The sequence below is a fragment of the Misgurnus anguillicaudatus genome, chromosome 3 (genome assembly GCF_027580225.2).
Source record: "Misgurnus anguillicaudatus chromosome 3, ASM2758022v2, whole genome shotgun sequence".
Classification (NCBI taxonomy): Eukaryota; Metazoa; Chordata; class Actinopteri; order Cypriniformes; family Cobitidae; genus Misgurnus; species Misgurnus anguillicaudatus.
Genome location: NC_073339.2, coordinates 33,672,482 through 33,698,454, shown reverse-complemented (window position 1 = coordinate 33,698,454; position 25,973 = coordinate 33,672,482). Strand labels below are relative to the sequence as shown.

Sequence of the window (25,973 nt, the reverse complement as noted above, 5' to 3'; positions counted from 1 at the left end):
AGTGTGAAATTCCGGCTAAGTAAAAGCACACTAAGAAGAACCGGAGGACGAAAGATAAAGGGTAAAAGAAGTTTTGAAACACCTGATTTGACTTCTCCTCTTTTCTCCAGCAAATTAAACATAGCAAAGGTTTTTCAAAACTATATTTTTTTTTTATATTTTTAAAAAAGTATGTTCCTCTGGCAAAATTTAATACTCTCCTCCCATTAATGTTGTTTCTAAAAGGAAAAGTTCTACAAATGCATATGCAATAAGGTCGCAAAAATAACACCTTTTCAGACCTAAATTTCTACTGCGTGTCTTTAGTAAGTTCTGTCGTTTCTTAAAGGCAAAATGATGGTTTGTGCAAGCTGTTAGTAAATCTGGCCCTTAAAGGGGTCATATGATGAATTTTTTTTAATTCGTAAAATAAGTCTTTGGCGGTCCCAGAGTCTGTATGTGAAGTTTTTTTCTCAAAACACCCAACAGATAATTAATTATAGCATGTCAAAATTGCCATTTTGTAGGCCTGAGCAAAAATGTGCCATTTTTGGGTGTGTCTCTTAAAATGCAAATGAGCTGATAAAATGCAAACACTGATCGCAAGGATGGTGGTTTGTTGAAATAAACATGCTTCATCAGTCAGTGATTTTTACTTTAATGTTTAAAATTTAATTAATTAATTATAGTGCTGCCTCACGATTAGTCGCAACTAATCGTTTGCAGAATAAAAGTTTTTGTTTACATAATAAATGTGTGTGTACTGTGTATAATAATTATGTTTATATAAACACACACACATACATGTAAATTTATAGGAAAATATATATTTATATAATAAATATTTATATTTATATATAATATAGATTATATATAAATCTAAACATGTATATACACATGCAAATGTTTCTTAATTATATACAAGCATGTGTGTATGTGTATTTATACATAATTATTATACACAATACACCCACATATATTATGTAAACATAAACTTTTATTCTGCAAACGATTAGTCGCGACTAATCGTGAGGCAGCACTAATTAATTGACCCTCAGACATTTTGAAAAAAAACACAGCAAGAACGCGAGCTTCAATGAATGGTTGAAACCGTAGCACAACACACATACACGTGAAAGTGCGCATGTGCAGCAAGCGAACCTAGAGGCGAGCACGTACGACGGTTATACGTCAACATATAATCAGAATGATTGACATCTGGGATGACCAATAGTCTTGATGATCCACCCGGAAAACGGAAATCTTCCGCTATACCTTTAATATTACTAATTATTTGTCTTTAAAACACAACTTTGGTTTAGTTTCAATGAAGGGGTACTTGAGCCTTACTGATAGGGCTGTGGGGGTACTTAGGGCTAAAAAGGTTGGGAACCACTGGTGTAGTGGACAGTGCTCCAATATATGGTGCAAACGCACTTTCGGCGACCCGAGTTCGAATCCCGGCTCGAGGTCCTTTGCTGATCCCATACCCCTTTCTTAATCCTGTACTTTCCTGTTGCCTTTCAATTACTACTGTCTATCAATAAAGGCAAAATGGGCCAAAAATATAACTTAAAAAAAAATCCTGCATATTCCATCGCATTTTTTAAGAATGTACCGCAAGATCAAGGATTTTTGTCTGCAACAATCAAATTTTTTTTTTTGGAAGGACTGAAAAGTAGTACCAAGTGGTACGCTTGATATTTACTAACACAAGACTCCATATCAGTAGTTTAAAGTTTTTTATTGTGCACAATATGTGCTGCGGCCAACTGGTATGGTATGGTGGTGTATAGTGTAGTGTAATGTTTGGTGTATAGAATAGATTTTGTGGATTTTTTAATTGGGAAATCTCTGTTAATGGCCCAAAACTATGTGCCCTAACATACATACTAAACGTATATTGTATGTTTGGGTAAAGAAAGAGCATAACTTGATCATAAACTTAATAAATTTTTTGTATTTTCTTTGTTCAGGTAGCTTTGGGGGCATCAGGTTATACATGACTGAGCTCATAGCTATTACACAGAGGGCTCTGCAGTCTCAGTCCTGGAAGATGAAGGCTCAGGGTGCGGCTGCCATGGCAACCATCGCTAAGCAACAGACAGGATCGCTGGTCGCACCTCACCTGGGCATGGTGTTGAGTGCACTACTACAGGGGCTTGCAGGACGTACCTGGGCTGGAAAGGTAATTCTCTCTCTATCGCGCGCGCTCTCTCTCGCGCGCTCTCTCTCTCGCGCGCGCTCTCTCTCGCGCGCGCTCTCTCTCGCGCGCGCTCTCTCTCGCGCGCGCTCTCTCTCGCGCGCGCTCTCTCTCGCGCGCGCTCTCTCTCGCGCGCGCTCTCTCTCGCGCGCGCTCTCTCTCGCGCGCGCTCTCTCTCGCGCGCGCTCTCTCTCGCGCGCGCTCTCTCTCGCGCGCGCTCTCTCTCGCGCGCGCTCTCTCTCGCGCGCGCTCTCTCTCGCGCGCGCTCTCGCTCGCGCGCGCTCTCGCTCGCGCGCGCTCTCGCTCGCGCGCGCTCTCGCTCGCGCGCGCTCTCGCTCGCGCGCGCTCTCGCTCGCGCTCGCTCACTATGTGTAATAACTTGTTGTATCTCCTCAGGAAGAGCTGTTGAAAGCTGTTGGATCTGTGGTGTCTAAATGCAGGTTAGATTCTACAATTCGTTTATTATGTTTGTATATGAACACACAAGCACAGGTGATTAATTGCTCGAGTGATAAATTGGCCTGTCAGTCTTAAAGATGTGAGAAATCTCTCCCCAATTTTAAAATTGCACATACAGCCAACATAAAAATAGTCTGAACAACTCCAGTGTAATATCAATGTCACTTTAAAACAAGTGAAATGATGTAATAAAACAATATTTCCAACGTAATACCGAAATTAAAAGCAAAATGAATTCGCATTATTGAAAAAATCAACAAAAATGTTGTGATAACTTTTTCACAATCAGCCATCATGATGCATCTGTAACACAAACACATACTGTATGCTGACCTGTGTTTATCTGTGTGTGTCATGTGTAGCGAAGAGCTACAGAAGCCTGCGGTGGGTCAGCCGACTGTAAGCGAGGTTCTAGATTTGGTGCTGAAGGAATGTAAGAAAGAAAATCTCGTTTATAAAATGGCGGCTTTACGCAGCGCTGCAGACATCCTGGAGTCGACCCAGACAGATCGTTTTCAGGAAATCACTGAAGTTGTGCTTCCCATCATTAAAAAGGTGCAGTTAACCACACTTCTCTATTAAAGGAATAGTCTACTCATTTTCAATATTTAAATATGTGATTACCTTATCTAAGAATTGTTGATACATCCCTCTATCATCTGTGTGTGTGCACGTAAGCGCTGGAGCGCGCTGCGACGCTTCGATAGCATTTAGCTTAGCCCCATTCATTCAATTGTACCATTTAGAGATAAAGTTAGAAGTGACCAAACACATCAACGTTTTTCCTATTTAAAGGAACACGCCCACATTTTGGGAATTTAGCTTATTCACCGTATCCCCCAGAGTTAGATAAGTCCATACATACCTCTCTCATCTCCGTGCGTGCTGTAACTCTGTCTGACGCAGCCCCCGCTAGCTTAGCTTAGCACAAAGACTGGAAAATGCATGGCTCCAGCTAGTATACTGCTCCTAATAAGTGACAAAATAACGCGATCATTTTCCTATTTATGTGTTGTGATTTGTATAGTCAAACCGTGTACAAATAACAAGGTGATATGAGACACAGCGATCTTTTAACAGTATACATACTGAGAACTATATTCTCTGAAGACGAAGCACTGCCGCATGGGCGGAGTGATCTGCTCGCAGCACACGAGAAGCCCCTGGTGAGGAGCAGAGAGTTCGGTCAGAATTGTGCAAATCACTCCGCCCATGCGGCAGTGCTTCGTCTTCAGAGAATATAGTTCTCAGTATGTATACTGTTAAAAGATCGCTGTGTCTCATATCACCTTGTTATTTGTACACGGTTTGACTATACAAATCACAACACATAAATAGGAAAATGATCGCGTTATTTTGTCACTTATTGGGAGCAGTATACTAGCTGGAGCCATGCATTTCCAGTCTTTGTGCTAAGCTAAGCTAGCGGGGGCTGCGTCAGACAGAGTTACAGCACGCACGGAGATGAGAGAGGTATGTATGGACTTATCTAACTCTGGGGATACGGTGAATAAGCTAAATTCCCAAAATGTGGGCGTGTTCCTTTAAGACGAGTAGTTATACGAGCAAGTTTGGTGGTACAAAATAAAACGTAGCGCTTTTCTAAGCGGATATAAAAGAGGAACTATATTTTATGGCTTAATAGCACTTTTGGGAGTACTTCGACTCGGCGCAGTAACACCCTCCCTCTCCCATTATGAGAGTGAGAAGGGGAGCGGACTTTTCAGGCGAGTCGAAGTACTCCCAAAAGTGCCACCACGCCACAAAATATAGTTCCTCTTTTAAATCCGCTTAGAAAAGCGCTAAGTTTTATTTTGTACCACCAAACTTGCTCGTATAACTGCTCATCTTAAATAGGAAAAACGTTGACGTGCCTGGTCACCCCCAACTCCATCTCCAAATGGCACAATTGAATGAATGGGGCCAAGCCAAACGCTATCGAAGCGTCGCAGCGCGCCCCAGCGCCCACGTGCACGCACACAGACGACAGAGGGATGCATCAACAATTCCCAGTCAAGGCAACAACACATTCCAATATTGAAAATGAGTAGACTATTCCTTTAAGCTTCTGAGCTTTGGCATTTCAGCCCTATTGATTTACATTGTAACAGAAAAAATAGCTTTTTTATTATTTTAATAGCTTTTTAATGATTTAAGGGTGGCATTTGATAAATGAGTGAGGATTTATTGTGTTTTCAGAACCAGCCAGCCAATGCTGCCTCCCCGAGACGTGTTGATGATGAAGACGACGATGATGCTAAAGCTCGTGAACGGCAAACCGAAGTTCTGCTGTGTGCGTTTGAAACGCTCGGAAAAGCCTGGCCTAAAACCGTCCAGACACAGAGTCAGTCTCTTTGTTTTTACGCTTTTAAACTGAACACTGTGTGTTGTGGGAAATGTGAGAGTTTAGAAAACAGAAAGAGCTCCGATTGGCTGCCATTTTATGTAGCACAACTTGTAAACACAAGCTGTGTCCTGACCATGTGCAGCATGTTTTTTAAGTAAAATGTAGAAAATTTTATTTTTTTATTTTAATTGTATTATATGTGTTTTGTTTTGCAGGTCAGTTCCAGATGGAGGTGTGTAGCTTGATGTGTGATAGACTGAAATTAAGCACATGGAGGGTTCAGCTGGGAGTTCTGCGCTCCATGCGGATCTTCTATCAGGGGTATGATCACACGCTTTATTATTTACACATGGTGTAATGTGTTAAAAAATGTAGATGTATTATGTTTTGGAAAAAAGTGCAAATCCAAATATGGATTAGAACTTAAAGTAGTTTTGTCTTATTGTTCATTTGCGAACTAGGTTAGGGGTCTTCAACTAATCTTCTTTGAGGGTCAGATTGTAAAATTGTTAATATGATGCGGGCCACTTTTATCCCTACTTTTACCTTACATATATATATGTGTGTGTGTATGTGTGTATGTGTGTATTTACTTTTACCTATTACATATTACTGTTATATCAAAGAACCATGTCAGTTTTGCTACTTTTTGATTTTATGAAAGCTTTAAGGATCATTTAGAAAGCATTCTTGAACCCAAATGTAGTTTGAACAAAACCTAAGTTGAGTGACTATAAAAAAGTTGCAAAAGTGATCTAGATCATTACCTAATGAATGAACAGTGATCCAGACTAGACATAAATGATACAAGTAAAAAAAATACCAACTGAAATACAGTTTATACTAAGTCTGGTGTGATTTTTCTATGTGCTATAGTTTGCTGCTGTTGGATAAGGATCACCAGAATCCTGCTGTCCTTACAGAGATGTTGACAGAGACTTGCACTGCCCTGGCATCGCCACTAGGTGGGGAACCCCTAAAATAACTCAATTCACTGGCACATGTCTTTTCATTTAGACTGAACTAACCAGCGCTCGTTTTTTTATCCCACTAGAAAACAAAAGTTACTCATCTGTAAGAACGGACGCTTTGACCGTAGTTGAACTTCTTTTGAAGAGAATTGAAGGTATTGTTTTTGAGAAATTCATATACAAGTTATGAGAAAACTTGAAGGTGCATTGTTTTGTTAAAGGGATAGTTCACCCAAAAATTAAAATTCTGTCATTGTTTACTCTCTCTCAAGTTGTTTTAAATCTGTATACATTTCTTTGTTCTGATGACCAAAAAAGAAGATATTTGGATCATGAGCCTTATTGACTTCCATAGTATAAAAAAAGAATAGGGGAGAACCGGGGCGAAAGTAACGTGGAACAAAAGTAACAAAGTGATTTTTTTTCTTATAACGCGTTGCGTTTCTGGTTTCATGTGTTACAGTACTGATCAATCTACAGGTTATGTAGTGCTCTAACACATCCTGAAGTTTGACTTCTCAAGAGTTTTTCAAAATAAAAGTAAATCGGGTTTAAATGTCGGAGTTCCTGTCGGGAAGAAAGTAACACTTGCTGCTTTTGTCCTGCTGCTAATACTGTTGCATTATGTTGAAAAAATAAATATATATATATATATATATATATATATATATATATATATATATATATATATATATATATATATATATATATATATATATATATATATATATATATATATATATATATATATATATATATATATATATAATTTTATAGTGTTATAGTTAAAAAAAAAAAATCAACTATTTAAGTTTGTACTGTCAGGTTGCTTTTGAAACATTTGATGAAACTGAAATTTAAGAAAAATGTTCAAGATTTTTTTGCTTACCCCATTGGTGGATTTTTTTGCTTGTTTTATGCACAAAATCACTTAAATTTGATTTTTTGGTCTAAAAACTAGACCCTTTCTTGGGTCGTTTTGCTCATCAAGAAAAAGCATCTTAATTTAAGAAGTTTTAGATATTTCTACTGAAAACAAGACAAAAATACTATGTGTAAGAAAGTCATTTTTTTTTCACTGTATGTACCTTTTATGTATTATAATTTGTAGTGTTTTGTGTTTCGTAGAAAGCGATCAGTGGGACTGCTTGCCTGAGAGAAGTCGTCAACAGCTTCAGCGTTCTTTAGCTACTATGGAAACAGACAACCGTCCAGATCTCAAGGAGAAAGCCCAGACAATGAGAAGAAAAATACAAGCCCTGCCATGAATAACCTTCCCACAGCCACACTCCAATAATAAAACTTCCAATATTAAACCACAGTCCTGTCGTACTCGCACAATAGTACACTTACTATGCCACAATGTCTCCACTCGATTTAAATACATGAAAGTTTAATCCGATTCATTTCTAATGAGGAATATGCAGTGGCGGCCACACACATTCTTTAATCGGTGTGCTATACAGTCAATTATTCATGTTGACTCAATGCATTTTAACCGTTTGGGTTTTTTAATCAATGAATTTGTGCATTGTGAGAATGCATTTAGATCTTTCATCTGGGGCTGTGTCTATTTTGCTAATGAAAATTATGGAGATTGTGAATCGGGTTGACACCGTTTGTTTCAGAGATGAATTAAGATCAAGCTTGTATTAGGGCAAAAATTGCACAGTATACACTGAATTACACCCTCAAAGGGTTTGCGACTACTGCAATTTATAAAGATGCAATCGACCTTGTTTGGCTAATGGATTTCTAAATTATTAAATCTGTCCCTGTTTGCTTTCATCCATTTAATGCTGTTGAAAAGAAATCACACTGACAACAAAATGATCTATCCCTACTTAAAAAGTTGTGTTTTTAAGAAAGAGTTGGTGTAAAGTTATTGTGTATTAAAGGGGTTTGTAACATAATTGAAACTCTTAAGCTGTCTTTGTTTTAATGTGTGAAGTGTATGTTAGTCATATTTTGTGATTTAGTGTTTTTTACATAATTCTGGGAAATATGACCTTAATATCATTAGTTTTTCCCTCAATCACTTTGGAGGATTTTTCAAATCATTCTTAAAATGTGTAAAATTTCTCAGAATAATATGTATAAACTGCACATAATGGATGTCATCCAAAAGCTTGTAATTGGTTTAAAATCATTAGTTCATCTTTAAAAAGTAAATTTTTATGTCCATGAACATGTCAGTCCTGTCAAAATGACAAGTCCTTGTGTCATTGTTCATGAACAAGACAGTCAAAATGAGTAGCCATGTTGTGAATATAACAATAATACACAATTAGGTGTCAGTATTTTCTGAGGGGAACTTTACGGCTACAATTTTTTAATTTTTGATGATGATTGTAAATGAAAATTTCTGCATTTTTTTCAATTTAAGTTCAATTTAAGTTATTCGAAATATTGCATTCGAGACTGGAATTGACATTTACACCCTTACTTTTTTCTGTAAAAAAGATACACACATTGTGCTATTGAATAAATCATGTTTTACAGTATAACTACAAAATAACAAAACTAGAAAGGTTCACTGATGTCCCATGCTGGCAGGATTGCCTGGGACATCAGATTGTCACCCACATCACAACAGATGTCTATGCTCGCAACTTTGCAAATGATTACTCAGAATGACACATCAGCATTTATACCAGTAAGGGGATTTCGAAGTGGGCTATTGACACAAATATTGAATTCATACATAGAAATCAGAACATTTAGGTATACGGGTTGAGTCATAGTAAAGTGAAATGACACAGGGAATAAGTATTGAACACACTTTATTTAATACTTTGTAGAAAAGCCTTTGTTGGTGATTACAGCTTCTAGATGCCTCTTGTTTGGAGAAACCAGTCGTCTGCACGGCTCAGGAGTGATTCTGGCCCATTCTTCCACACAAATGGAAGAATTCTTTTTCAGCTTTCTGGTAAATGGCAGCAGATTTTTATCCATAATGTCCCGGTACATTTCTCCATTCATCCTGCCTTCAATATGAAGTCGGCCAGTACCCCTTGCTGAAAAGCAGCCCCAAACCAAAATGCTTCCACCCCCAAACTTAACTGTTGATATGGTGTTCTTGGGGTGGTGGGCTGTGCCATTTCTTTTCCAAATATTGTGTGGAATGGCTGCCAAAAAGTTCACTTTTGCTTTCATCTGACCATACTATAGTCTCCCAATAATCCACAGGCTTCTCCAAATGCTCTTTCGCAAACTTGAACCGAGCCTCAACATGCTTTTTGTTCAGCAATGGAGTCTTGCGTAGTGAAGAGTAAGCATTGCTTATAGTTTTATTTGAAAAAACAGTACCTACTGATGCAAGGTCTTCCTGAAGTTCTGCCCAAGTGGTTCTTGGCCCCTGGAAAAGTCTTCTGATTATTCTATGGACCCCTTTGGACAGGGATCTTACGTGGAGCACCTGATCGTGGCCAGTTTATGGTGAAGTGATGTCTTTCCATTTCCAGAAAATAGCCCCCACAGTGCTCACAGGAACATTCAGCATTCTGGAAATGCGCCTATAAACAGTCCCATCAAAATGCTTTTTAAAGATACGATTACGAAGATCTTGAGAGAGGTCATTGCTTTTACCCATCATAAAGTCTTTCCTGTGTGCCTCCTGGGTAATGAGAAGCCTTTATAGGCCATCAATTAGGACATTGTAATATCAATAAGTACAGATAGAGGACAGGGTTTCTCTCTCAATACTGACAGATTTCAGGTGATCTCCTGGCTTTTTATGCCATTTTGCACCTTGTTCTTTTCATGTGTTCAATACTTATTCCCTGTGTCATTTCACTTTATTTATTATGACTCAACTTGTATACTTAAATGTTCTGATTTCTTTGTATAAATTTAATATTTGGCTTGATGGTTACATCTTGTGGAAATTTGGTGTCAATAGCCCACTTAGAAATCCCCTTACTGATAAAAAATGCTGATGTGTCAAATACTTAGTTTCCCTGCTGTATATGTTGACGATGAAAGCACTTTTTCTCTACATCGACCAAAAGTCTAAAAACAGCCGATATGACTGATGTCATGACTGACATATCCTGTCAATCAGAGAGAACAGCAAAATGCAATAAACTTTGAGCTCATCAAACATCACTAGTTTAATGTTCAATATTATCATTACATGAATTAATAAGAAAGGATGTTAATTTTTTGTGTTATGCTTTTAACTCATTATGTATCAGTTTGTGTTAAAATAAAAAGTATAAACCTAAAAATTATTTAGTATTTCCAAGTTATCCTATGGCTGTTAACCCTAAAGGTAGCAAAAAGCAATGTGTGTGTAACTCAATCATCTCAAGTCATGACATACAAAATCTGGTAAAACATCAGATTACATTTATTTGCAAAATATACGAAAACACATTTCTACTTAATTCTCTAAAAATTGCTTATGTACATTTAGGCATGATTTCTGAAATCACTACCTTACTTAAAAAGATCATATTGATAAAAAACAGCCTGCGGAGAGTTGAAAAAAGCGAAAGGTTTGAATGCATACATACAACAAACAAATATAAGAAAAGCAATGCACAGAGGAAAACCACTATTAAAGGTCATATGGCAACTAAACGAGTAAAAGCACAAAAAAGTTGTGTGAATATGGAAAGACCTATTATACACAACCCTTTCAAACACTCCATTTCATTTTAGTTGATACCTTAAAGTGATTACTGGAAGTAACATTGTTACATTTGTGTATAGCATGCGTTTAGCTGGCCAGCATCTGGCGCTGGCGTTTGTCCTTGGATTTCTGCTGAGTGCGCTGGGCCAAAACTTTTCCCTCATGCGTCTGAGCTGTGCGAGTTACCGTAGAGATGCCGTCTACAAATTTGGTCTTGAAAAGCACATTTGCGTTGGTGAACATACCGTCCTTCAAAGACACCACCACGAACTGCAAAGTAAAAATGACTTAGTTGGTGATCTGATCAAAAGCAGTGATGATGTATCTACATGGCACAGGTATTGCCCATACATTTTTATAACCTTATTAAGTGTTCAATCGTATAACATGACAAATGCAGTCAACAGTGTGAAATAAAAAAAAAGGTTATGTTATTTCTTGTGTCATGACTATAGCATTTATTATGTTACATTTATTGTAATGGAAGGAGGAAATTAAACAAAAACATTTTTAATTAAAAAAACCCCAATAAACAAAATATTAATCCATTAATATTAGTGTTTATTACCTGTGAATGTGTAAAGTGTGTGCGCAGCATCTGTCCGATGTTTTGCGTGTGTGAGAGATCAAGCGCAGCGTCCACTTCATCCAGGATATAAATGGGAGCAGGTTTGAACAGCAGCATGGCCAGAATGAGAGAGAGAGCCACCAGTGACCTGAAAAGCACACATGAAGGCATCAAAATGAGAATATGCGGTAATTGGCCGAGTCCAGATTGCTGGCGTAAGATCTGTTGCTGTAATGGATCTGTGGCCAAGAACCGTTGACCTGAAGAGCTATTAAAATAGCTAAATACCTAAATGGCTATTGATTCTTGAACTGTTATGCCATGATAAGCGAAAGAGTGCTGACCTTTGACCGCCGCTGAGCTCTGTCAGGTTCTCTTTCCAGGTGTTCCCTAGAGCCACTTTAAACTCCAAACCGTCCAGGACGCCACACCCCTCGGGCGGAGCCAAACGGGCATTCGCGCCAGGTAGCAGGGTGGAGAATATGGAGCCAAAATCCTTATTCACCTGCAATGATGGAAATTGTACTGAGCAGGAGGCATAAAAAATTTACACTTTATGCTAGTGTATTTAAAGGGACACTATAAAAATATGCTAATTTTTCAGTTCTCCTAGAGATAAACATTTGATTTTTACTGTTGGCGGTAAAACTTTTAGCATAACTTAGCACAATCCATTGAAACTGATTAGACCATTAGCATTGCGCTCAAAAATGACCAAAGAGTTTCGATAATCAATGACTTTGCTGCGTAAATTTTAAACAGGAAAAATATCGAATCTCTTTGGTTATTTTTAGCGTGATGCTAATGGTCTAATCAGATTCAATGGATTATGCTAAGCTATGCTAAAAGTGGTACCACCAGACCCGGAGATCAGCTAAATGGATTCCAAAACGGTAAAAATCCTATTTAAAAAAAAAAGTGGAGTGTCTCTTTAACATAGTAATCTGATGATAATGATTTTAAGGTTGGTATTTTACCTTCTGCCATGCCACATTAAGTGCCTCATTCTTTTTCTGGTCCAACTCTTCGATTGTTTCCAGAATTTTGGCTTTATCGTTCTCAACAATTCGCTTTTTCTTTCGAAGATCATTGTACTGAAAGAGGGCAGAGAGTACATACAATTACATTTATGCATTTGGCAGATGTTTTTATCCAAAGCGGGTTACATTTTATTTAAGGCATGCATTTTATTAGTATGCATGTTCCCTGGGAATCGAACCCATGACTTTTATTATTATTATTATTTTAATTTTTAAAAAAATACATTAAATCAGATGTTTTACTTTATCAAAATAATCATTAGAAAGAATACAGTATTTTTTAACAGTAATTTTGCATTCTTTTAATCTTTGGGTGAAACATGACAGGATATCTTCTTAACCCAAGTGACTTTTATTTTATTTTTAACCAATTTTGCTGCTTCTTGAGTACAGGACGTACCTCTCCTCAGCCTCGCTGAGCATGTTCATGGCCCTACGGTTGACGTTTCTCTCCAGCTTGTCTTTAGTCTCCTCCAGTCTCTTCAATCTCTGTCCGGCCTCTTTGGGATTGTTGGTCTTGAAGTCATAGGCGGTGTTGGGTTGGCCGAAGAGATGCTTCTCTGTGGAGATCCAGTCGTTCTCGGCTAACATGCGAGCCACCTGAACACAAACATTTCAGCTATATGTACATTCCTTTACACAATGATGATCTCCAGTGGTTTCATTCACTTGCTCAATGGTTTGCTCACCTTGGCCGTGGCATCGGCGCTGTCTTTCTTGTGTTTGCTGATGTTGTGCTCCAGCTCTTTGATTTTGAGCTGGGCGTCGTTGTTTTGCTCTCTGAGGCGGTTCGCTTCTCCGGTCTTTCCTTTAATTTCTCTCTCCTGTCCCAGAATCACCTCCTTCTGCTTGGACAACTGCTCCTGTGCGACACGCACTGCTTCCTGTATGTGCACAATGTAAACATTAATGAAACTGCGAAAGCAGTAGTATCATTAAAATAAATAGCAAAAGCAATTGAAAATGTGAAAAAAGTTTCCAGAACACTCCTTCTACATTGTAAAAATTCCTTGTTGCACTTAAATTTTGAAGTTAAATCAATTTGAAATTTCAATTGATTTCAAATTTCATGACTAGTGAGTAAATTAAAAACAAATTGTCCATTGCTGGAATAATATCACAATGCATCTAGTTAGGACACAGTGTCAGGTTCCAATGAGTCAGCAAAATTTCCCATTGTGCACCTTATTGGCCGAAACGTCTGTGGTCATGTTGTCGATCTGCTCTTGTATGGCTTTCATTGCTTCATCAACAGCTTGAATCTGCTGTTCATATCCGGTCTGTTCTCTCTTCAGCTCCTCTAACTCAAGAGCAACTGCTTCTGCTTCCTAGTTAAAGTGAAAGACAGACATCACATAAGCATTTATTACAACTAATAGATTTAAACTAAATATTTATTAAATATGCAATTTGTATAATCCGCGCCGCTAGATGGCGCCAGATCAAATCAATAACAATGATGTAGATTAATGATGCTCTGAAGCAACGTGGACTCATGGGATTTGTTGTCTTTAACTCAAACGCTGATGGCCATCAATGAGACGGGAACGAGAAATCAAGTTACACATGAGGTAAAGTAATCAAGTTTTATAAAAGTTTTTTTTTCATTATTTAAGGTTTCATGTAATGTTCAAAACGCAATTGTTAGTCATAGATGTTACAGTATTAGTCCAATACGATGGTTTGTTAACACAGCACAGAATTAAGTGTTCAGATGAACAAATTCACCATAAAAAGCGAGTGGCCCGACAGACGCTATTACTTCCACATTTGTTGACACTGTTGTCATGTGGTTTTTACGTCCGTAAAGGCGGTAACAAAGGGTAACGTAGATATTAACGTCATTAACAGGCGACTGCACTGCCCCGTGTCACTGTTTAGCGCAGCAATTTTCTCATAATTTACAAGTAGTTGAAAACATTATAGATATTGTTAGTAATCAGCTGGACAAAATATATAACACCAGACTAGTGGTTTTTCAATATTTTACTGCAAATATCTTACAAATTGTACCTTTAATAAAGCAGACACTTCATAAGTTTTTTTTAAGATGAAAATAATTTTTTAAGTATGTGAAGTTTTGTCTCAAATAAGTAATTTATTATAGCATGTTAAAATTGCCACTTTGTAGGTATGAGCAAAAATGTGTCATTTTTGGGTGTGTCCTTTAAAATGCAAATCAAGTTCAAGTTAATTTATTTATAAGCACATTTAAAACAGCCACAAGACTGACCAAAGTGCTGTACATTAAAAGTAAAGGAAGACAAATAAAGCAAAAATAAAAACAGAATGCATTTAAATCCAAAAACACTTTAAAATTAAGACCAACCGATTATACACTAACGTGAAATGCAATTAAAAGTTAATATGCCAGCTCAAACAGATAGGTTTTTAAAAGTGACTTAAAAGGAGATATCGAAGGTGCCACTCTAATCTTGAGCGGCAAATTGTTCCATAGACGGGGCCCTACCACCGAAAAGGCTCGATCCCCTCTACGTTTTAATTTTGATGGAGGGATTGCACTAAATGGCAGTGCCGTGGTTGGATAGTGCAAATTAAGAAACGGTATTATCCACTTTGACATCACAAGGGGAGCCAAATGTTAACAAACTATTTTTTCACATGCTTGCAGAGAATGGTTTATCAAAACTAAGTTACTGGGTTGATCTTTATCACATTTTCTAGGTTGATAGAAGCACTGGGGACCCAATCATAGCACTTAAAGGGATAGTTCACCCAAAAATGAAAATTCTGTAATCATTCACTCACTCTCATGTTGTTAAATTTCTTTGTTCTGATAAACACAAAAGAAGATATTTTAAGAAATGTTTGTAACCAAACCGTTTGTGGACCCCATTTACTTCCATAGTATTACTTTTTCCTACTATGGAAGTGACTGGGGTCCACAAACGGTATGATTATCAACAATTCTCAAAATATCTTCCTTTGTGCTCATTGGAACAAAGAAACTTATACGGGTTTGTAACAACATGAACGTGAGTAAATTATGACAGAATTTTCATTTTTAGGTGAACTATCCCTTTAAACATGGACAGAGCCATGTTTAATGCATTAGCATAACTAAATAAAGGGTTTGGCTTTTTGAGCAAAGTAAACTGCTCTTTTAAAAAATTACCCAAACAACAGTTAGTTGGAGCCATGTGGATTACTTTTGAAGGATGGATGCACTTTTTAAGGCTTCAAAGTAAGAAGTTGTTCCCTGATCCCTGTTTTACCCCATTATAAGCTTGGAAAACAAGGATATTTACTAAAATAACTCCAAATGTGTTCATCTGAAAGTTGACGGACATATGTATCTTGGATTGCTTGAGGGTGAGTACATCATGGGGTAATTATCGCTTTATCGCTTTAACAAGCTTTTATAAGGTTGGAGCACAGTAACCACACACAGTACCTGCTGTTTCTCTTTCAGTCTCTTGTTAAAGGCGTCTGCTTTGCTCTTGGCCTGGTTGAGTTTCTGCTGGGCTGCTTTTAGTTCTTTCTCTCTTTCTGCCTCTGCGTTTTTCATCTTGTTCTCCAGAACTTTGTACTTCTCCTCTGCCTTACTCCGAATCTCCTTCGTCTTCTGCAGCGTTTCCTCGCATTCCTCTAAAAAAAGCAAAACACCCAAATGTTAAAGAACAACACCAAAACCAGCAATACTACATCGTACAAAAAAAAACTGCGTACCAATAGTCTTGCGCAAATTCTCCAGTTCCTCCTGCTGCTTGTGGAAAGAGCTCTGTTGAAGTTTGGTCTCCAGAATCTGAGCCTCCTCGGTTTTCAGGTCCAACTGCTGCTTCAGCTGACGATATCTGCCAGAAAATAAGAACTGCTTTAGCCATCCATTTTTCTCTCTTTGCTCTAATTGGTCAGTAAGGAGGGTTAGAGCAGGTCTCTGATTGGACAATGACTTACTTCTCAGCTGTTCCCTTCAGCCCACTGAGCTCAGACTCCACAGCAGCGAGTTCAGACTCTTTAGCTCTCAGACTGTCCTGAACTTCTTTCACCTCAGCCAGTTTGGACAGGACAGAGGCTGTCTGAGCACGGGCACCTAAACACACCAAAAAGTGATGCAAACTTATATACGGCTTAATGCGTGGTAATAATAATTGTGATTGTGTGTGTGTGTGTATTCACACAAACCTCCAGTCAGCGTTCCCTGCGGGTCAAACACGTCTCCTCCAAGAGTAACAGTTTTTGTGCTCACACCTTTATCGAACGCAACTTTTTTAGCATTGTCCAAACTGTCACAAACCAGCGTAGTGCCGAACACATACTCCATGGCCTTCCTCAGCTCCGACTCATAACCCACCAATGACAGAGCTGTGTGCACGTTATCTGCACCAACCTGTAATAGAAAACAAAATTTGGCTTTCATATAGAAAAAAACTCAAGTCACAATCAATGAAGCTTATTTAGCAGTGCTCTCACCAGGTTTTTGGCAGTGCGCACTACGTTGTCATTTAGGGTACGGGCTGAGATCTTGTTTAGGGGAATGATGGTGTATCTGCGTTTCAGTTCGCCCTTTTCCAGAAGCTTCTTTCCAGTAACCTGCAAATAGTTTTGGTTTAGAGCCAGCGCATAATTTTGCTGTACAATGATATATATATAGTTAGCAATGCAAAGTACCAGTATGATTTGAAGTTGACATTTTCCCATACAGGGTTTAGATTAATCCAGGACTAGGCCTTAGTTTTTATTAGGGCATTTAAGTAGTTTTTACAAACAAAATAATACTGGTGTGCATTTTGAGACAAAACAATGGGTCTGTTGTATGTGAAGAGATCTGTCAGTACAAGGTGTTTTTAAATTAAAGCAGCTCAAATATGCCTTTTTGTCTGAGACTAGGATAAGCTCGGTCCGGGAAACCACGCCTTAGTGTGTTTAACAGTACATTACATCTTTATTGAATTTTGCCATGGTAGGGAATTGAATTGGTATAGAAAACAAAGTCTCACCTCATTGTCAACCACTACGTTATAGAGTCGACCACCAGCTACCACCTCCAAAGCCGTAGCGTTTGACACGTCAGTAACAGTGAAGAGATTTGCCACCAAACCCTTCACTTTACTGCGTTCCCAGCCTCTCTCTGGATCCCTGTGAAACACACACCATATGAATCAATGTTATGTTTACCTAAATAAAGTGTATGATGAATAAAATCAGCTTGTGGGTTCTTACGTATATTCAAAGCGCAGGTTGGGGAACTGGCCCATGAGAGACTCGTATGTTTCTCTGAGCTGAGCGACATCACGTGATAACTTTCTCTTCTGCTCCACCAGACCCTCCTCTCGTCCATCTGAGTGCACACATTGACAAGAATGTTTTAGACCACATCTAGAGCAACCTTTACCAAACTTTACACATCCAGTGCCCTCCATAAGTATTGGAACAGAGGCACATTTTGTGTTATTTTAGCTGTTTACCAAAATGTATTCCAGTTACAGTCATTTTATGACTATTGGCTTACAGTGCACACTCTCAGCTTTATTTTGAGGGTATTCGCATCCAAAGTGGCTAAAGGATTTAGGAATTACAGCCGTTTAATATGGAGCTCCCCCTCTTGAATGTCTTGAATATATTAGGAAGACTTTGAATATAGTGTATAAAAATGTTTATGGTGCTTTTATAATAGTCTGACTTTTCTATAGCATGACAGTAACAACCACGAGTAACGCACAGTATCGGATTTGGATCGGCCCCGTTATTCCGATATTCGATCCAGCAAAAACTCGATATTCGATCCAAAGTATTGGATTCGGCCCACCCCTAAAACATAGTAGGTGTCGATGTACATTCTCTAACTCAGACTTAGTACAATCACAATGTTAGTCTCATTGTAGCGAAATAACTAGCAGTTCAGGTCAGGCTGCAAAAGGACAGACGCCATTTCAACATACGTCACACACTCGGTTGCTCTGATTGGTTGTAGGTCTATCCAATTGAGTGCAGAGTCATCTTTTGTCCTGGTTTGGTTGAAACACGCCCCATAATCACAGCCTAATGGAGCGGTATCAGACTCAAATTCTTTCTGACTAGAATTTTGAGTATGACAATGTCACGTTAAGATAATAAAAAAGTCTAACGCAAACTCCGATTTAACCTAAACTTATTCAGTACCTTCATAATTGAGCTTCTTCATTTCTGCCTGTAGCTTTTCAATGTTTTTTCTCACAGCCTCAAATGTGTCCTGGTCTTTTTTGTAACCACTGTCCATCTTCTTGACCTGAGCCTGTTTAGTCTTCAGTTCCTGTTGAGCATGTTTGAGTTTCATCTGGGCCTAAGAGGGAAAACAAGACTTTTAACGAAGATAAATCGCATACTATCAAATGATATTGTAAAAAACATAAATGTGACCCTGGACCACAAAACCAGTCATAAAGTCGCAGGAGTATATTTGTAGCAATAGCCAACAATACATTGTATGGGTCAAAATTATTATTAGGATAATAAGTTAAGATCATGTTCCATGAAGATATTTTGTACATTTCCTAATATAAATAAATAAATATCATTATCATTAGTAATAACATAACCTTTGTTGCTAAGGACTTTATTTGAGCAAACTTTAAAGTTGATTTTCTCAATATTTAGATTTTTTTTGGACCCTCAGATTCCAGATACATCAATGGAAAGCTTATTTTTCAGCTTTCAGATTATGTAAAATCTTAATTAAAAACAAAAAATTATCCTTATGAGTGGTTTTGTGGTCCAGGGTAACAAATACTAATCAAAAGTTATGTAAAACACAGCCGTAAGACCAATCCTTTAAACCTGGAAAAAGCCAAAAACACAAACTGTAACCCTGTCTCGAACACATGTGGTCACAGGAGACACATTTTACTGCCTGGTAAAACCAGTGATGCGTCTCCATGACCACTTGTGATGCGACCACCTAGAATGCATCCTATACCATAAACAGGGCCTGTGATAATTGGTCTGTATTTAAAAGGTCACCTGTTTAGCCTCTGTTTCAGCTTTGCTCATGTCATTCTTGCAGGTCATCATCTGTTCATTAAGCGTGGCTTCCACTCCATCCTCATTGGCCGAGAGACCGGCTGACACCGCTTCAAAATGCTGTTTTGCCGCCTCCAACGCTTCTGCATCCTTCTGTCCCTCATCCTGAACCACCTTCAGCTGCTCCTTTGCCTTAGCAACCTCCACTTCCTTGGCTGACATCATCTTCTTATCCTAGTTAGAAATTATTTTTTGAAAAAAAAAAAAATCAATTGAGGTATGAAATTTGGATTGAGAATCGTACCATTTTATTGGTATTAGTATTAAGCAATGAAATTATGGTATAGTGACAATCCCAGTGTTTCTCATAACTCGCCGCCACCAAAAAAAAAATCAAGATTACCCGTCACAAATAAATTTTACATAGTGTGTGGTTGTGAGCGCTAAATGAATTTTTTTTTTTTAAATTTGGGTCATTTTTGTGCGAATGCGTCAAGAATAGGCATCTGAAAATTACCGACCTGACAGCAGTTACCCAGTATTCACCCATCTCCCCTGGCGAATGTGCCATCACAAATAAACTGTTAGTGTGTGGGAAACACTGAACCATATGAATTTTACTTTGAGTTTAGAAATTTACTTGCATTTTTAATTTTATTTAATACTATTTACAAATTAGTTAAGAAAGAGAGAATGATAAAGAAAGAGAAATGTTTGGATTCATAACAAATCTCTACAATCGTATATTACCTCCTCCATGTTTTTGATCAGCTCTTTTCTTTTCTTGGTTTCATCTTTCAGATTTTGTTTCTTCAGATCAAGAGCACTTTGGGCCTTTGTGTCCACTCTCTGTGCTTCAGACAACGTCTCCTCCAGACTCTTCAACACTCCCCCAACCTCCTAGAGAGACAGACGCAGATATGAGGCATGCTAATGGAAATGATCTAGAGGAGACGCAGATATCCAATCAATCAACCACACACTTTTCAAACAGATATCAATTTGCATCATAAAAAATTCACAAATGATTTCCCGTACAAAGAATTTAATACTTTTGCCAGTCCATTACCTACCATAACATCTACTATTTCAGACCTTCAGTCTGCACAACTACTCCATCACCAAACCAGTTAAGGCAAGTGTTACTGTGTTTTCAGTGCAACCAAACTTCTAAACCGTAGGTTGCTAATTAATGACCCCGGAAATGAGATCCAGAACTTGGATTGCTTTTTAACAGGACTACAAAGCGTATCTTTCCTGTCAATGTAGATCAGTGGTTCCCAACCTGGATGTCAGAGTTCAAAAGGGGGCACGGAATCCAATTTGCTTTGAGCTCAAATAAAAGATAATAATAAAGATAATGAATAAATTAAATTATTATTAGATAATAACTATTAATTTTATAACTTTTAAAAAAAAAATCATATGCCTACAATGCCAAGAAAAGGTAGCAGGGGTCCAGACTGCCACCAAAATTTGAGAGTGCGCCACTTAATTTTACATCTAGTTGCACATGTGCCACCAGTAAATTTGACCTTTTTTGTGATGTGACACTGAATTTGAAACAGCACATGATACATTTCTGCATCTATCATCAAAGTATTTATTAGTAATACATAGGAAATTAGTATTAATGTGAATATTTGATTAGCATGTTGATTTACAGTGTGTGCCCCTAAATTTTCTGGTCACGCCCCTAAAATTTTCAGTTGGGGCCACTGTGCTCCTATTGAAAATAGTTAGTCTGGAGCCCTGGGTAGTTAAAATATTCCATGTGTAAAATAATTATTTCACTTTTGCTTGCTCCATCTCAACATGCTCGTCAATGTAATGGAAAAATCAAAAGGAAAGATGGATGTAGAGGGTTGGGGGGCTCCGATTGTTGTACACAGCAAAAGTGACACATATGCTGTAAAAATAATTTTTTACATCCAAAATTACATGTCTTTTCAGTTTTACATGACTTTTCAGTTTTGCATGACCGCAGCAAACAAGTATTTGTGACCCTCATAATTGAATTTTGAGATTAGGGGCATCAAAGTTTGATCTCACTTATATCAATCATTGACATGGCCTTACTCAATCAATATTAAAGGGATAGTTCACCCAAAAATTAAAATTCTGTCATTTTCTCATCCTCATGTTGTTCTAAATCTGTATGAATTTCTTTTTTCTGATGTACACAAAAATTATATTTTGATAAATAATGGTAATCACACAACTGATTCTAACCACTGACTTCCATAGTAGGAAAACCAATACAATGGAATTCAATGGGTACTGCAACTGTGTGCTTACCATCTTTAACAAAATATCTTCTTGTGTGTTCATCAGAAAAAAAAGAGATTCATATAGGTTTAGATAGAACAACAAGATGAGAAAATGACGACAGAATTTTCATTTATGGGTAAACTATCGTTTTAAAGATATAAAGGTTATTTTCTGAATGCTCTTTATATTATGTAGGATGATTTTATGTAGAGAAAACACAAACAATTACTTTAGCTAGGTTTTGACAGACAGGGTCACATATATACAAGACAAAATTATTTACTCATGTTTGCCAAATCTCATGTTTACATTTATAAGTATCCCATCCGGCACTTCCTCCATTTAAAGTGCTGCTTGAATTATGGGTTTATTATTATTCATAAATGAAAAACACAACAACAAAACAATCTTGCTTATATTAAACATTATAAATTTTGCCTTCGTCATTGTTTCAGGCAGCTCGCCTCACATACTCTGAAAGTAATAAATGAAATCTGACACCTGCTGCTGCTCTGTGACGCACGTTTAGCACGCACTGAATTAAGGCAGCAGACACATTCAGTTTTTAGTGTCTGCTCTCTTACAAAACTAAATGATTTTATTACTAAAAAAATCAAAACAAAGGTGTAAGACGGTGAGGCTAAAGCACCGTGTATCACCGGATACATCGACTATTGCAACTGAGCATACCATTACGTTAACGACTTTGACAGATGCTTTTATCCAAAGAGAGACTTACAGTCCATACTATTATTTTACAAACATATTGATTTATCAATATCAACAGCTGACAATTCTAAACAGACCCATATGCACACACATAAGAATTGAAATTATACTTTATTATTAACTTAGTCAACTTAGATGAATTAATACATCCCTTTTTTTCAAAGCGTGCATTTTTAATCTTTGTACAGCTCCCCGTGAATGTGCTAGCATTTAGCCTAGCCCCATTCATTCCTATGGCTCCAAACAGGGATGAATTTAGGAGCCACCAAACACTTTCATGTGTTCCCTATTTAAAAACTGTTACATGAGTAGATACACGAGTAAGTATGGTGGCACAAAATAAAACTTTTGTTTGGAGCCATAGGAATGAATGGGGCTAAGCTAAATGCTGACACATTCATGAAGCGCTGTACAAAGATTAAAAGTGCATGCATTGAAAAAAGATAGGTATGTGTTCATTCATCTAAGTTGAGGTAGGAACATGGTAAGATATTGAAAATGGTGGTGTTTTCCTTTAAGAAGAGCCAATTGTGTATCAGATTGCATGGACTTATACATTTTGATGCATGCTTGCTAGGCTTGATATTTACTCCTATTTTTGGTGAATATCTTGTTCTAACTTCAAATCGGGGCAAAACTCAGAACTAAATTCATGAAGTATACAGAAGATGCATTTTACCGCCACACTCTAAAATTGATAGGTTATCTTAACTTAGGCTTGGTTCAAATATGGACACAAATCTGCTTATGTCACAGCTACCACTGGGTAACCTAGTAAATAACATAGAAAACAACTCTATATTGTGATCAGATCAAATACACAAATTTGCTTTAAGACACAGATCGGCTTAACCCTTGACTCACCTTATCCCTTCGGCGTTCCAGCTCCTGTATCTCTGCGCTTAGTTCTTTCACTTTGGCCTCATTCTGTCTCATGTTCTCCTGTAGCTGAGTGATGGAGCTCTGCATCTCCTGCAGGTCTTCAGTAGACTTCAGCTTGGTCTCCTCGGCGCACACAAACAAGTACGCCACATATAGACGACTCAAGTGTTCGATCTCACGCATCAGTTTCTGATACTCCAGGTAGGATGCACGCTCCTGAATAGGAGAGGGAAGGTGACAAGAGATGAAATTGAATTAAAATTGATTTATATAGTGCTTTGCATTGTTAAAAATCAGCTTTACATGGAATAGACACAAACCTCTTTCAGCTTTTCCATAGCAGGGGTGATTTCCTCATCCAAGATCTGTTCCATAAATTAAGACACATTTAATGAGACATTATTCCAGATTTTTAAATGTTATTTAATAAATGAATGAATTAAAAGTATGTACAGTTTGAATCTCTTTCAGCTTGGCATCTTTCTTCTCAATAGTTTTCTGAGCACTGATCTTCTTGCACTCGTACATCCTGGTACCCGCCGCCTCCTCAATCATGGCCAGAATCTATATACAAAAACTTGTTAGGACAAAATTGCAGAAAACATCTTGCATCCAAGACATTGGATATCTGTCTCACTTTAACCCTTCAAAATATAACCACATCTCACCTCAGGAGGCTTCATGTTTAGGACCTTGGTAATTCTTCCCTGAAATTACACACACAATTGGAGGTGACTGGATATGTGAACCATAACTACATTTGTACTGACACAAATGCTTTATGACAAGAATAATGAGAAGTACATACAATAATATACATAAGAAAAACTGCCTGCTATAGTGACTCGGTGTTAGATCAAAGCCACATAACATAAGAAACTGTTTATCACTGTTTTTGGTGATATGTACCTGCATGATCAGAAAGTGAGGGTTGTTGACATTTAGTCCAACCGAGCAAAACAGATCCTGGACTCTTAGGTTGTTTGCGTTAACACCATTGATGAGGTACTTATTGCGTCCACCTATGACCACCTGTGTAACACAAACAACATCGTAACGTTAATCATCACAGTTTGCTATGCAGTTGGGGATCGTTGAAATGTTACTATGGATTTGTGGACACTGGTCTCAGACCTGTCTTGTGATGGTAATCTCATCATGTGTCTCAAACCCCAAAGGGCTTTGTTTTTTGTTAGAGTTGTCGAAAGTGATGGACACTGTAGCCTTGGTAATCCCAGCCAGACCATTTTTGTACACCAGATCTTGGAGATTGGTGGCACGAACCTGCAGGGTTGGACAAACAAGCAGCGTCACACTTTATGGATTTTTAACTCTAAAACTCGCGTCTATATTTTATTAGAGTTAAATTCTATTATATTACACACATCTATTATATTACAAACACATCTAACGTTAGACACGTCGAAGAACAGGCCCCTATGCTTTATGTTATTTTGTTATTGACGCTATTTATAAACGCTTGAACTTTGTATTTATTTACAAAACACATTTGTCGGTATTATAGGTTTAAGACCTTGTTGATTTTACATAAATAAAAAGATAAATGTACTCACCTGTGATAGGTTTGATATCCCCAAAAGAAAGCAGATGGAGTCAAGTATATTTGACTTTCCGCTGCCGTTCAGTCCAGTTATGGCATTAAAAAACGGATCAAAGCCGTTAATCTCCGTCCTCTCTGCGTAGGACTTAAAGCCCTCTAGTACAATAGACTTTATGTACATTTCGACCGAACAGCAACGCTATGAGACGATAAAACGCGTGATAAATAATCTCTATGAACTTTCAGTTGAACGTTTTCAGTTCAACCATCCAAACTTGAAATTTGGCGCCAGGGACATTTCCGCCTCGCCGTTCGAAAAAAAAAAACAGTTCTGATTTATCAGTTTAAATACCAACATTCAAATTAAATGGAACAATTCAGATGCTTAGGCAAAATGTTGGTTTACTGTGTGAAATTTTACGGAAACTTCAAACAAAGACTGTAAAACGTACATCTTCTTTTGAATCAGGCAACGTTTTAGCCACCCCATTGAAGGACCCAAACAATTGAAAAGTACATGACGTCATCGCGGCGGTTTCGCTAAGAAGTGTATTACTGCTTTTATATGCAACAAAGATTTTTACTTACAAACAAAGTAAAATAAGTTTCTTTTAAATGACTTCATAATATAAACCCTTTCAAAGATTTTCTAAAAAAAAAAATCTGTTCTAATTTCGACACCAAATGTATCTTTTGTCAGAATGACATTGAAACTCTTTTTCATTTGTTTTGGTCGTGCATTTATACTCAACAGTTTTGGAAATATGTTGGTTTGCTTACTTCAAATAAGATTGTTTATGAGTCCTAAAATTGTTATTTTTTGGTTCTTTAAAGGATATTCAAATGCATGTTTTATAATAAATCTAAATTTGTATTTGTGTGTATTCTATATACATAAATGCAAATGTTCTAACTGTAAACCAATTTTTATTTATTTTTACAAGTGATAAAACAATAAAGACAATTTTATTTTTTCTCAACAAGACAGCACTCAGAACATGCACAATTTGCACGACTTATAATCTTTTCAATGTTTTTAATTTGTGGTTTCTCACAAATGTGTTCTGAAGTGTGTTACTTCTTCACCGTGAAGTTTTTATTTTTTTTACATAATATCAAACATTTTATAGCAGCGATCTTTAATCTGATTGGTTAATCGTAGCAGTCAAAATATTGTTTTGCTGTTACATATTCCCATAACTGTAGTTCTTTTCTCTCATCATAAAACATTTTATAGTCAAAATTTCATGTTTATATATAATATATAGTATTAACTAGCTAATACTATAATAATTATATTAGTATAATGTGTGCTGATCACCTAAATTAAAATACTGCATCAAGAAAATTGGCACATTTAGATCAAG

At 37.4% G+C, this 25,973-nt stretch overlaps 2 protein-coding genes across 2 annotated transcripts in view; one reads left to right on the top strand and one right to left on the bottom strand.

Annotated features, from left to right (window-relative positions):
* ecpas (Ecm29 proteasome adaptor and scaffold) overlaps positions 1–7,872 on the top strand; it is a 36,951-nt gene extending 29,079 nt beyond the window's left edge. Inside the window, exons 42-49 of the mRNA XM_073865037.1 lie at positions 1,956–2,167; positions 2,579–2,622; positions 3,004–3,196; positions 4,841–4,985; positions 5,204–5,309; positions 5,865–5,953; positions 6,043–6,114; positions 7,088–7,872. Coding sequence (XP_073721138.1) covers positions 1,956–2,167; positions 2,579–2,622; positions 3,004–3,196; positions 4,841–4,985; positions 5,204–5,309; positions 5,865–5,953; positions 6,043–6,114; positions 7,088–7,227 — 1,001 coding nt within the window. The 3' untranslated portion in view covers positions 7,228–7,872. The remainder of the gene's footprint in view (positions 1–1,955; positions 2,168–2,578; positions 2,623–3,003; positions 3,197–4,840; positions 4,986–5,203; positions 5,310–5,864; positions 5,954–6,042; positions 6,115–7,087) is intronic.
* Positions 7,873–10,287: 2,415 nt separating this feature from the next.
* Positions 10,288–25,044, bottom strand: smc2 (structural maintenance of chromosomes 2). Its single transcript, XM_073864991.1, has 24 exons — positions 24,620–25,044; positions 24,180–24,329; positions 23,955–24,077; positions 23,714–23,752; positions 23,499–23,609; positions 23,366–23,410; positions 23,028–23,261; positions 19,914–20,063; positions 19,164–19,397; positions 18,327–18,486; positions 17,388–17,505; positions 17,165–17,303; positions 16,638–16,757; positions 16,350–16,554; positions 16,122–16,257; positions 15,894–16,018; positions 15,619–15,812; positions 13,388–13,531; positions 12,893–13,087; positions 12,604–12,803; positions 12,141–12,258; positions 11,508–11,668; positions 11,164–11,311; positions 10,288–10,865 (listed from the first exon to the last, which is right to left on the bottom strand). The coding sequence occupies exons 1-24, from the start codon at positions 24,785–24,787 to the stop codon at positions 10,683–10,685; spliced, it is 3,600 nt and encodes a 1,199-aa protein (XP_073721092.1). The 5' UTR covers positions 24,788–25,044; the 3' UTR covers positions 10,288–10,682.
* Positions 25,045–25,973: the final 929 nt, after the last annotated feature.